The sequence below is a fragment of the Falco rusticolus genome, chromosome 8, assembly GCF_015220075.1.
Source record: "Falco rusticolus isolate bFalRus1 chromosome 8, bFalRus1.pri, whole genome shotgun sequence".
Taxonomy (NCBI): Eukaryota; Metazoa; Chordata; class Aves; order Falconiformes; family Falconidae; genus Falco; species Falco rusticolus.
The window spans coordinates 17,581,420-17,595,143 of NC_051194.1; the positions used below are offsets into that span (position 1 = coordinate 17,581,420).

General features: G+C 34.7%; 2 protein-coding genes across 2 annotated transcripts in view; one reads left to right on the forward strand and one right to left on the reverse strand.

Moving 5' to 3' along the window:
* Positions 1–13,724, forward strand: part of DOCK2 (dedicator of cytokinesis 2) — a 197,715-nt gene that overhangs the window by 72,408 nt on the left and 111,583 nt on the right. The window contains exon 27 of the mRNA XM_037398282.1: positions 1,552–1,647. Within this exon, the coding sequence (XP_037254179.1) occupies positions 1,552–1,647 (96 nt within the window). The remainder of the gene's footprint in view (positions 1–1,551; positions 1,648–13,724) is intronic.
* INSYN2B (inhibitory synaptic factor family member 2B) overlaps positions 5,672–13,724 on the reverse strand; it is a 40,872-nt gene continuing 32,819 nt past the window's right edge. Inside the window, exons 3-4 of the mRNA XM_037398283.1 lie at positions 13,018–13,092; positions 5,672–9,380 (exon numbers count right to left, since the gene is read on the reverse strand). Coding sequence (XP_037254180.1) covers positions 9,194–9,380; positions 13,018–13,092 — 262 coding nt within the window. The 3' untranslated portion in view covers positions 5,672–9,193. The remainder of the gene's footprint in view (positions 9,381–13,017; positions 13,093–13,724) is intronic.

The following is a 13,724-nucleotide window of genomic DNA, read 5'->3' on the forward strand; positions in this document are numbered from 1 at the left end:
AAGTGTCTTTCTGATTAGAATTCTGCATAAACCTGAAGAATTTGCTTTGCTGTGTGACAAAGTGTGGTTATGTTTTACTGGAAGAAAGTGCAGTTTTATCTCAGATTTTTCAGGTGATTTGAAAAAAATAGGGGAAAAACCCCAACAGACAGAAGAATATTTGGTTAGTTATTAAAGTTGGTGTGGGGAGAGATGCACTGTAGGTTTTTATTTTTAATTTCACTGTTGCTTCCAGTGCATTTAAAATACAAAGAGCCAATGCACTGTATGGTTTTCATGTTATTTGATTGGCATAAACCTTAAAGCTCACAGTATGCATATTGGGAAGCAAAGGAGATGGAGGAGAAAGCAGCTTTGTGAGAACAAATGTGTCTTCTATGCTGCAGCTGTCAGGTGTAGTCTTTTTATAAATATGGGAGTGTACCAGAGAAATGTAAATTAAAAAAAAAAAAAAACACCACCAGCAAGCAAAATATTCTGTGAATACGTTGTTCATTCATATAATATAGTAACTTTTGAAATACTGTGACAGGCAAGAAGATCATTTAAGCTTACATGTGTCATAGTCAAAGGACGCAATAAGGCTAAATGGCTAGACACGAGGAAGGTCTCTCTTGTGGGGGATTCTGGCCTGATCCAGGTTAATCAAAACAGCGGAAAGGAAGGAGACAATGTTGTATGCCTCGGGGTGGGGCAGGAAAAGAAAGTCAGAAGTTTCTCTTGGGGTGGTATTGGAGCTCAACACCTAAAATACTGTTAAGAGATCACCATGGCTTTTATAATTGTGTTCTTTCCATACCACATGTGACATTAAAGAGACTCCTTGTTTGGTGTAAACTAATTTCTTTTTTTCTATTAGAAATTTGTTTAGACTTTTTCTTTGATTGTTGCGTGCTAGTTTCCAAAGTTGTCTAGGAATCAGAATAAGGTCAATGACATTGGTGAATAGAAGGTTATACCCCTCTGCTCAGCATTTTAAAATAAATAATCAAGCATCCTTTTGCAGGCAACATGACCAGTACCTTAGCAATGGGACCAAAGAACAGACAGTCTTTAATTTGTACCCTCACAGAGCTGCAAAGTGGAATCAAGACGACTTTGTCTTCTAAAAATCATATACCTTGTGACTGCAATTAAGAATATTACTGAGGTCCAGACTGCCCTGAGGGCCATTGACAGATGTGGAGAACTATGATACAGTTTGCCTTAGCTGTCTGTCACCAGGGTATTGCTGTTAAGCTACAGGCGACACAGTTACTGGGAAAACACAAGTCCGTTGAGCGAGGGATGGGAAGTAAATATCTGAAAGAAAAAAAAAAAAAAAAGGTGTGTGATAGGTAGGGTGAAAGTTTGACTGTGCCACTTGAAATGAGTATTCTACTAAAATTGCAGGAACTAAGGAGCAGTGTGAGCAAGAAGAATTAGAGTTGTTCTTTAATAAGGTGGTTATGTTATACAACTTGAACTGTCAACATGGAATTACTTGGTTTCTTCTTTCTTTTACAAGAGTATGGGTTTATTACTAAAACATTTTATTTTTTTCATTTTCAGGCATCAACTTATCACCATATTCAAGAAATAATGGTACTGTTATTACGCACAGTGAACAGAACTGTTATTACAATGGGGCGAGATGATCCCTTAATTGTGAGTACTATTTTAATGTATTTTTAATGCTTTGAAAGTAATTTTACAGTTATACTGGAAAAAATGCAGATATGGTATTGGTGGAGTCCTTGCTTGTGGACTTTTTTTAGATCTAAAATAAGAGATCTAAAGCTTTATTCTTTTTGCTTTCAGCTGTGCCACTGTAGTGTCTTCTGAAGTGTAATTGAATACTGTGAGATTTGTGCATACCTTAAAAATACAAACACTAAATATAAAGTTAATTGCTGTTTGCAAAACAAAGAAAGTTTTACAAACCTGCTTAAAGGCCATAGTTTAACACATTGAAAATAGTGTTTCTACTAATCTGAAGTAGAAGTGTCTGAGTAAAACTAAACAAACAACCAAAACATTTTCTCCATGCTTTACTTTTTGCTGGGTTATAGTTGCTATGGAACAGCTGCCATTCCTGGTTCTGTTTCTGGAGGGGCAAGATAATGCCCTGTGTGCACAGGGAAAATGTCTGGGGATGTCCTGGCGTGGTGCACTCACCTAAGATTTTTGTTGAGATGTCATGAGATGTCATGATTGAGAGTTATGTTTAAGTACCAATGCCTCAATTTATTTGGATTTAAGTACATTTCATGAAGTACCTCTTGATTTAGACTATTTGTGAGAATGTCAGCCAGTTGTGTTCAGTGGGAATTATGGAAGTCACCCTGCAGACTGTGCACTTAAAGAAGATGCATATTTGTTGTTAGTCTTTAGAGATTTACATTATTCTGCAAAATCACGAGCAGCAGGTACTTGATTGTTTCTGCTACAAAAGGTACATCGTGAGTCTTTTAAAATGTACCATGTTTCCTTGTTCATTTCTGTTGGTAAACCAAAATATGTTTTAGATCATTGCCAGTTAGAGAATGCGTGTCTCCTAATGATCGATCTCCTAATTGAGTTTTTCAGTGGAGATAGTTGCCAATAGTTGCTTCAGACTGGTGGTAGATCAGCAAGTTTCAGAAATCATATAATTTTTATCAGAACTCCAGTGTGTTATTCTTCTGTGTGTAACCCTCTGGCATGGCCGCAACTGGAGAAGGTTTTGAATGAAGACCCATTTACCTTTCAGTTCTCTAGAATGGTTGGAAATGTTTTTTTACTTGCAAAGAAAACATCATATGAATGTCATGGATGATGTAATTAATATATTAAGGAGTATTTTTGGACACTATAAAAAGTAAAGGAAGAAGCAAAGTGCAACACTAGTAATTCTGCAAAAAAAAAATCGTTATCATTAGAAAACATTAGGAAATAAGGTGGTTACAATTAAATAAAATGGTCTGGAAAGTGTGGGTGTTTTTTTCTTCTTGGTGTTTTTTTTTTTTCCTTTCTCTCATCTACTGTAATTTGTTCAACTTTTTACCCAAAAAGATTAAATCCAGTGTAATTTCAAAATGCAGATGTCTGAATGCTAATAATGCTCATAAGCACCTATGCATATATGTATATTGGGCATTTTAGAAGTTTTTCAAAGCAGATTTCCAATAAATTACAGATTTTTCTAGAGCTGAGGTAAGATTTTTCAAGAGACTGGTCTTTTAAATGTGACATGTTCATAATGAACAAAATGGTCCTTTGCATTCAGAAAGAGCTGGCAAAATGTGCTCATTTTGTGCTCTGGGTACTACCTCCAGTTCACTCAGTTAATTTGCAGGTTTGTTTTGAAACTTCTTGAGAGAGGCAAACTTACTGAAAAGCTGAATGCTAAATTTTTTAAAAATAAAGGAGATAGGATTTACAGCCTTCTGCAGTATGCTTAGGTGAGCGGAAGTTGCTAAAAGTATGGTGAACTCTGCAAGTACAGCTGGGACATATGGAATAGATGCAGACAGACTGTGTAGCTGATATTATATGGATATGAGCGACACTTCAAATTGGTCTACATCTGTTATTTACTTCCAGAGGAACAGAAGGTTACGCTTTAGACTCTTAAATTTGTTACCATGTTTCTGAAAATTGCAAATATTTTTATTATTTTCTGCTGTGTAATCTTCTAGAATTTGAAAATTGTGTGAAAACCAATGCTAATACTGTGTTATACTAATTAAAAAAATGGTTACAATTTACAAGACCTGTAATTCCTTGCAAGTTTAATGCCTTGCACCTGATAGAGTGCTAGATTTTATTTACCTAAGTTTTTTTTGCTTTCTGGCATGGATAAGCAGGTTAATTTTCATATTCAGGTGTCTTCACAATTGTCTAGCTTGTTGGCAGATAAGGATTTGAAAGGATTTTGGGTTACAGTTGCCTGTATCTTATCTTGCTGTGGTGCCATTTGAATCTAAGGGAAGGTGCTGCCTTGTGCTCAACTGGTAACAGCATGCAGTGAGCTTTGTTCATGTAATTACAGGTATGAAGCAGGCTCAGAAGGGCATAATCCCATCAGGAGAAGGTGTTAGTGATGGAAAAGTAATCTGGTTCTCTGCAACTACTGCAGAGAAGACTTAAATACAGATCCTGCCTTCACTGTGGTGTTTTGGAGGTTGAAGGCTTTAACGGCTGCTTGGTTGTTTTCACTATTAAAAAAAAAAAAAAAAAAAAAGCCTTGACTGTCTGTAGTTGTAGAACTGCTTCTAAACTTGTAATAAGGAGGGAGAAGTATTATCTGAAATTGGCTATTGAAGCTTCTGTGAAGTCTGGGCTTGTAGTTAAACAGTGCTGTGATGCAGTGAAGGCCTACCACAGTAAAGCTAGAAGTAAAACATATGGAAGCATGTAGAATACAGAAGTACTTTGTTTTCAGTATTGGCTTGGTCAAGTAAACAAAAATATCATAAATCCATCATACACATTTTAAAGATTTCCATTGGTATTTCCAAACTTGATTTTGTTAACAGTATCAGTTTAGCATGAGGAAAAGACTGTAGTTATATTACACAGAAAAGGTTTTAGCCAATAATTATGTAAGATGTTGTACAAATAAAAACTTTGCTGAAAAGAAAAAAGCATGCTTTGTTAATCAAACCTACTCTAGATAGCATACTTCTGTAGAAAACAATTTCTTTGGGGAAATAATGATCAGAGAAACCATTTTGCAGAGCTGCTGTGGTTGGAGAACCTGATATATTCAAATATACACATGGTCTAGCTAAAAGTTACAGGGTTTTTTATTCAGTATTCAAACTAAGATCCTTTACCTAGAGAAGAAGCTGAATGATTCCATGAAAGACCTGTTTATTCATTACCCATTTGTTTTCCTTTTCCAAAGAATAATTGTTCACTTCCTTTATAATACAAATGTTGTTATTGATTCCTGAAACCTAAGAAAAATATCTCATTTTATTGCAAAAGATAACATCATATTTAAAGAACCTAGAAATTTTAAAAATGTACATGAGATAATACATTCCATTAGGAAGATGTTTTGCATCTAAGCTAGCATAATTGCTAAATATTGTGGCTTTTTTGAAAGAACTATAGTGCACCAAACTATAAAAAGCCCTACATGAACTGCTGTTACGTGACAGAGAGAAATCAGAATTTTATGCATACATTCTGAATTTTCAAAGAAAGTTAGGTTGACCCCATAAAACAGCAATTTCAAATACAGCAATTTTGGAATATGCCATATTCTGTGCAATGTTTTATAAATAGCATACTGCAGTTGTCATTTAAATGTCTTTGAGAGAAGCCTACAATCATTTGTATGCAAGGGCTGTCAAGCAGCTTTGGGTTTGGTGATGTTTTGTTGTTGGTTTGTGGGGGTTTTGTTGGTTTTTTAGAACATGCTTGTATATATTTCTAATGTTTATTTCCTACTCTGGGAGCTGGTTTTAGGCATTACACTGTGAGTTTCTAAATCAGAGAAATTTTTATAGCCAATACTATTTTCTTCTAGAAGTCTACCAATTTCTATTGCTTTTCCAGTCTTGACATAAATCACATAGTGTGTGTGTGATAATATTTTTATTTCCTATACAAATTAATAATTAATTACTAAAATATTTTTAAATATTTAACAATAAAACAAAAAATGATTATTATATTTTCACATAGCTTAGATTCTCCAACTATGTGTTTCAAGTTTATTAAATTGTAGGGTTTTTGTGTTGCTAGGATATACAAATTTCTGTTAAATCTAAACAAAACATACAGCAACTAAGCAGCCTTACCTTCTTGCTGTGGCTGATGCTTACCATGACTGACACTTTTCCTACTGTTGCCTTATAATGTAACGAATAGTCTTTTGCCCTAATGTTGTCTTTAATTTTTTTCAAGTCTGTTGTGTGTGACCTACCGTGGAGAAGACTGGGTGTCTTCTCTCATTAAGTAGGTGCAGTTTTATGTGTTTTTATTGTGAAACTATGACGCTTACACTTTTGTAGGAATAATTTACTTCTGGCATACTTTTACTTTATTTTCTCTTAAACTATTGCATGGGGTTTGTTCGTGGTAGTCAGAGCCTCTGCAAGAAAAATGAGGGAGTTCTGTGTTTCAGATAAGCCATTTGTTTGGACCCTAAATACATATTTTAGAACTTGTCTGGCTATTGCCACTACTGCTGACTCAAAAAAAAATTTTTGTGCTGAAACAGGGAACTCTAGGAGCAACCTTTCTGAAGGACACTGCTTTAGCAGCACTGTAATTTCATATTTTCTTTCAAGAAAATCGGATGTCTTAGTGGTGAATTTGAAAACACGGAACAGAATGTAGGCTGAAAGACAAGCAAATGTTCTTAAATTGCAGCATTGGGAGCCGAAGGCTGGCTGGCCTAGGTACCTGAAGTGTTTCCCTACTGCTGTGTGTGCATATGTTAAAAAGAGAATTTCATATCCATATATGGATAACATATACTTTAGCGATTGAGAGTCAACTGAAAAATAACCAACAGGAATATGGAGACCAAAGGCTCATTTTGACTGGGAGATTAAGGATTAAAAATTGTTTACACTTCTGAATTCCATCAAGATCAGACATGAAAATATAGATCCTGTAACTATTTAAATCAGTATATTTGAGTTTTTCGGAGGTACTGATGTTTGTTCAGGTCATAAGAAAGGCTTAAAGCCTTAAACCATCTTTGGTTGGACTTCCTTAAACTAAGTAGAGATATTTCTTCTTGCATAGTTTTACTGACCCCAGGAATTGACTGGTGTTGTGTTGTGAACCAAAATACTGTGGTTTGTTTAAACTGAGTAATCTGGATCCTTTAAAAATATATTGAAAGCACCATATTCATTATGTATGCAAAACCAAAGTCAGGCAGCTTAAAATGAGCTTTTTTGTGCTTCTTAACAAAAAGAAAGACACAAAATATTGTTTTGATATAATAACAGATTACTGAAAATCACTTCACTACAGAAAAAAACCTGTCCTGGTTTTGCTAGTTAAGCCTGTTGGTGTTGATAGTTATTATACCTTTGCCACAGAGGATATTAAAATGTTACTTTAATAAACAAGAAACATTTACACACTAACAAATCCTTCATAATATCAATTATAGACACTAATGCAAGATAGGAATGCTGTTGGCATACCAGCATAAGCAGTATTTAAGTCTAATATAATGACGTGTTCTGATGTAATAATGTCTTACCTTTTTTATACCCACAAATTATTATTGAAGAGCTTTTCTGTCTCACTAAATACATCCTTTTTGCTAGTAAAAATTTATATAAGGCTTTTCTTCTGACAAGCCTCTAAAATAATGATAATTTTATGTCTGTCATTTCCATACTGACTGAACACAGAAATGTTTTTTTAAAACTATCTGTCCTTTAAAATTTGGATAAATTAACCCATGTCACATAGCATAATCTCTTCTAAATGAAGACTAGTTTTATCAAAAAACTTAATTCTTCCAGACAAAATTCTGTGCAAAACATTTTTAATGTGTTTTCAAATGTGTGATTAACCCTAAGAATTCAAGGAACACAGGTGTACAAAAAGTGTACAGATATTTTTAACTAACATTGCACAATTAATACAATATGATTTAGAAAAATAAGATCCAGGGGTTGATCTACAGAATACTCTGGCACCATTTCAACTGATTAACCAGAGTAACTTCTAAGAAAAGGTCTGCAATACATTCCACTAAATATAAAATACATTATTTGGGCCTTACAGTGTGCCCTTTATACTCACTTTGGAAAACCTTTTCCCTTCTACCCCCCATATGAAAGCTGACCACATTTTCATGAGTGAAATAGCAGTATAATCAACCCTAAATTAGGGTGCATTGGCATACCCTGTGCTAGCTGGGAACTCACTATTTTTGAAGGAAAGAAATAGCTGCATTGCCACCAGATAAATTTTTTTCAGCATATATATCTGTTTATATAATACAGATAAGTTCATTAAATACTATTTGTTTTGGTTATCAGTTTTTTGTTGTGTATCAACTTTTATCTTAAGGCCAAAAAATCACATCTTGGGATATTTTTGTATAGTGATACAGCTCTTAAATGTACAAATTAGGCAAGTAGTTTAGCAAGACAGTAGCCAAAGTGTTTGTTGCCCTCTATTCAGCAACTGTGTGCTGACATCTGAGGTATTGTGTCCAGTTTTAGGCTTCTGGGTAGGTGAAAGACATTGGCTTACTGGAGGGAGACCATCAAGATGACTGTGGGCTGCAGCACAGAACATGTGAAGAGAGGCAAAAAAAATTGGATTTGTTCAGTCTTTAAGAAGTGAAGGCTTAGGAACAAGGTCTTATTATCTGTCTAATTCTTCTTGAAGGTGTTTTTGGGTAGGGCAAGATATAATGGACACACGTTAAAACAGAAAATTCAGATTAGATGTTAGGAAAAAAAATGGTAACAGCTTGCCCCAAGAAGTTATGGATTCTTGTCTTTGGAGATACTCCGAACTCACATTCACCTAACTGGACCTTGCTTGAGCAGGGGGTTAAGACTAAAATTACTGATCCTCTCTTGTTGTACTATGATTCATTTCAGAGAAGTCTGTTAAATGGCTGGAACTTCTAAATGGTTGCTTTTTAAATTGAACCAGTACAAGGACAGAGAAAACTTAACCTGACATTCCTTTTTTCTCGTTAAATATTAGAAGACAGCAACAGAAGCATTTCAGTGGGGATGTGAAATAACTGTAATTGTCTCCTTTGAGAAGAGATTTGTTTGAACCATGTAGATTCCCCTGGATTTGTCCTTGATTGTGTGAGTTGTTTAAAGATCACCAAAGTTCTTTCATGTTGCTTAAAATAGGAAATGAAGACTGTGTGACAACTTTAGCTTTGTCTACCATTGTTTTATAAAGCAGAGATTTAAACCTTGTTATTTTTGGAAAGTTGGAAAAAAAAAAAAAAGTCTTTTCAAAGCATATGAAAATGTCCTTGGAAAAAATGAGAAAGATTCCTTTTGAAGGAAACAATTTCTTTTTGAAAATAGTATCTTCATGTGCCTTTATGCAGTGAGATGATTTCAGTAAATTAAATTCTTTTGATTTTTCAGATACTCTAATTAAACAATCTTTAGTTTTATGATTTTGTAATACCACATTTTCAGGTGTGTGGTCTCCAACCTCTTTGTGTTCCAGTGTCTTTTGAAATGTAAAAGGATCCAGAAGGAAATCAAATCCACCAGAAGCATTTTCTTTTCACCTTTTTTGATTTTCTTCTTAACTCCTTTTTCTCGGGAGCTGGATAATCAGATGGTAGCTTCTGAGGTGAAGCTGAAGCTGGATTTTGCTCTGCATGATCCAGTGTTTCCAAAATCTGATGAAATCTTCCTTCTTGTTGTCTGAAGTCGTATTCTACACTATGGAAAAACGAAGAGATTTAAGCTAGTAAGTGAGAAATTTCTTAATGTGGAAAGGATGCTTACCTCATTAGAATAATTTGTCATTGGAGCTTGGTTAAAACACAAAGGTTGCTGCTTTGAAAAAAAGTTAACCTTTTAATCTTTTCTGAGGGAAATTTTTTTCTTAATGTAAGTTAAGAACTCCAGAAATGTGGCCAAAACAATGGGACAAAAATTAAGGAGAAAAAATGAAAATGTGCTAAGATGACCTTTCAATGCATCTTACTCAATGGTCAGATTTTATACTCAGTCATACGCTTGGCATGAAATCAAAACTCTCACGTGCTTAACTTTGTTAAATGTGAATGCTTCCCACTAGGAGACTGGCTAGGATCAAAAATATATGAAATTAAGCAAGTCTGTAAGTCTTTCAGATAAGTGGTATTAGTTAACAGGAAAGCAGAATGTAACTCATTTTCTCCATGGAAGCCCATAATTATTATTGATGTCAAATAAGAGCCAAGACATTAATTAGGTAAGAGCAGATATGTGCAGAAATAAGGTTCAAAAGAATTGATGTGGACAGTGATTAAGTAGTCTGATGCAACCAGTACAGTTAAATAAAAACAAGAAAAAAAAATTGACAAGGATGCAATGCTCTATGGTTTTTCTTCATTTCAGCCATCTTTTCTGGGCAGGAGTTTGGGAGTTGTATCGGCTATGTCTGCTGTGGAGGGTTTAGCAGGCAGAGGGGAGAGTAGAAAGGAACTGGTTGTATTTTCCATAATGCAAGCTTTTTGGGAGGAAAAAGGAATCATCAGAGAGGTGCTGAGATGGCACATAAAGACCCTGAACCTGATTTGGGCACTGAGAAGAAGAAATCTGTAAAATTAGTAAATATGTATATTTTTAAACACTATTAACTGTGAGTATCTGTATGTATACAGAAATCTGTAAACATTGTTGAAGGATATCTTAAAATGAACTAGAAGCTTTTTTTTCCATGTAATAGATTTTTGGTTTTTTTTTATGAAATAAAATTACTCAGCTGGCAAAAAAAAAATAATAGGGTTATTCTAATGTAGAATAACTGGAGAGGGATCTCTGGATAAGGAGCAATACATAAGAAATATAAAAGAAGAAAGTTATATAAATGACAGATTTGACCAGTGTGTCTCAAACGTGAGTTGCCTGCTAAAACAGCAACTTAATACTTTTCAGTAGTCACAGATCACACGTGTTGGAGAAAGAAATGTTTGCTTTATACTGTATGTAAGGATAACATCTACTCATGTCCCTTTTTTCTTCCCATCTTTAAAATTTCTAATTTAATGCTGGAGAGATCATCTCTAGAGGCAAGAGTTCAAGTCATTCTTCGTTTAATACTGTCCCTTATACATGGAGATAACTTTTCAGTTGCTACTTGCATTTGTTTATTATAATACAAACATTTGTCTTACAGGATCTAGATTGAAAGTCCCAAGTCATCTCACATAAACCTGCTGGATAGTTAGTAAAGCTAAACTTAGAGCTACTATAGACCTGGTCACTGTTAGACTGAAAAACTCTCTATTACTGTACCAATCAATGTAATCCACGCTGGGATTGATGTGAGATTAGTACATTGTTTGACCCAGGCACTGCTTAAAATGCACGTGATAAAGATGGTTCAGTGACAGTAACCTCACATTCTGCTTGGACAGTGTTTGAATCACTAATAAGTTAGTTTCTTGAAGCGCAGGAAAGCAGGGAGCAGGATTAATCACTTGATTCTATAATTAATAACAGCGATACTATGTTAATGGAAAATGATACTTACGTGCACCTTTTAGGCTACATAAAACACAGGAATTGCATGGATTTGTCTAGAGTAACACCTGATAATTATTACTTTCAGAATATTGTCGAATATGTTATGAACTTCAAATATTAGTTACTCAGAATGCTTTTTTTCATAACCACATTTGTGGAACGTGTCTGTAAAGTGAAAACTATTGTGTCCTTGCTCTCTCCTGTTTTGTCACTTAAAAGTAGAAACTTTTCAGAGGAACTGTGTTCTGTTGTGTGTATTCTACTAATCGTTGCACTGTAAGTTCCAGGCACATTATAAACCACCTAGTAAATCAAAAAGGCACATTGGTGTTTTTTTAATTCCTTATTCTTTCTTTCAAATACTTGTGCTTGTTGCTCAGGATCTTCCCTATACTGAAACTGTGTAAACTAAAAATGCAGGGTAGGCGTCATAGTTAATTTTTCTGAAGAGAGGAGGCATCCCGTGATAAAGGGTTGTTTGTACATAAATTCTAGAGAGTGACCTCTGTTCTTGTATGGTCCAATAAAAACGTACAGAGACTGTTTGTCCGGAGACAATGACCAAGTAAAGACAATTTTTTTTGTCTTGGGTCTTCCTTTTTGCACAGAAGCAGTCTATGCTCTTAGACAGGTCATGTAACTTCCGGGGGTATTGAATGGACTCTGGAAAGCACTAACAACTTTGTCTCAGAGGAGATGTGGTGTTTAATTTGTGACATGTCAATTACTTTGAGTTTCATTACCAGAGGTTTAGGACATGAGTACTCAGCTGAGTTGTATGTGGAACAATAGGTTCCAATGCTGTGACCAACCCTGACTTTACCTAACTACCTTGTTAAGCTTTTTAATAAATTTGGCTCATGTAGCAAATGCAGAGTAAAAAACACTTCCATGTGGATATAGTCTATTCATTATACCCATAAAAAAATTAAAGACATACTGGTTACAAACAGCTGAAGCTAATGGACTACTATATTCTTTGAAATAAAGAAAAAGTTTTCAACCTACAAGAGAAATTCTGTTATCCTATATTTTTGTAAATATAATCAAGTAACTGAAGGTGTGTGTTTTCTGCCTCATAGCTGAGGCTGCAGAGGTTAGATAATGTGTTTGTAAATTGGTGCAAGCCCTACAAAATCCCTTGCCAGGTGGACAACTTACATGTGCAGTGTAGCCAAGACTTTGTACCTGCTAGCTTTTTGGTTAATGGCTGGCAAGCCAGACTCTTACATTGTGTTTGCATAGGCATAGCATTTGAAACATGTGCAGCTTCTGGAATACAGTACTATGAAGTTTCTCGATCATAAGAGTTCAACATAAACTGCAGTTTAAATTTGGATTAACTTACACAAAAATTGCACTTTCTCAAAATAGTAACAAATAAACATTTATTGATGTGGGACGTGTGGGAGTTTTGGGTTTGTTTTCCATGTAAACATGAACTGTAGCTATAGCTTACTTGCATTTGGAGAGTTAAGTGTTTATCTTTTCCAAGATCTACACCTATTACAGAAACCCTAGCTTTTAAAATATAACACACAAAGGGAGCTTCATCATCAGAAATGGCACCAAAGGTTTTTGAAGCATGCTAGCAATAATAATGCTGTGAAAGATTAGTGGGAAATTTCTATTTTGAATCTCAGAAGTACAGTACCTCTTTCAAATAACACCAATATTAGTTGTTTTCTATGTGGGAAAACAAACCAACCACCTCACACGTCTCAGTTGGTCTTTTGTTAAAAACTGGATTTATGATTATTGAGACCTTTTATAGCTGTGAGCAAAACATTGTATTGTACATTTGTGAGAGATACAGACAAAACAAAATTGTGTGAAGAAGTACCTGTATATGATACATGCTGTGTTCTGACAGGTGCTGCAGTTGTTGAGGTCTTGACCGGTGTGATAGAAGTTACGCCTGTAACAGACAGTAGTGAATGTAACGTGTATTTATTTAACAGATCTCTGAATCTTTCGTGAATAAAACTAATTCTGTTCACCACTTCTATTATCCTTACTACAAAGTCTAGTGTCAAATTTTTTTAAAATTAGAAGATTGCTTTAAAAAACCCAAACCCTATGTTGATTGATGTTTTCATCTTGTCTTGCAGCCTTCCCATCTCATGCTGTTAAGATTCTGGTTGTGTTGGTTCTTGCATGAGTATTTGTTATGCAAACATTTAGGCATGTGACTGGTACTTAAATTTTAAAGTATGTGAATATCCATGCTTTTGGTGAATCAATCTGGTCTCTACCCCATGATTTCCATTCTTTCCCCTTTTCATGTTTCCTCACTTGAATATAAACAAGTCAGGTTTTTACTGCTGATAGTTTACAAATTTGGAGTGCTGAGAAAACAAGAAAAGTGACTTTTCTAATTAACATCAGCTAGAGTTGAATTATTTTTATAACAGAGGAGAGATGTGCATTAGAAACAGTTTGAGGTTAGTGGCTCATTACATCTGAAGGATGCATAACACTAATATTTAAGGCATTTTATTTGAATTAGGGAAGTTAATTTTGTACCAATATAATTTTCTGATTGCTTTT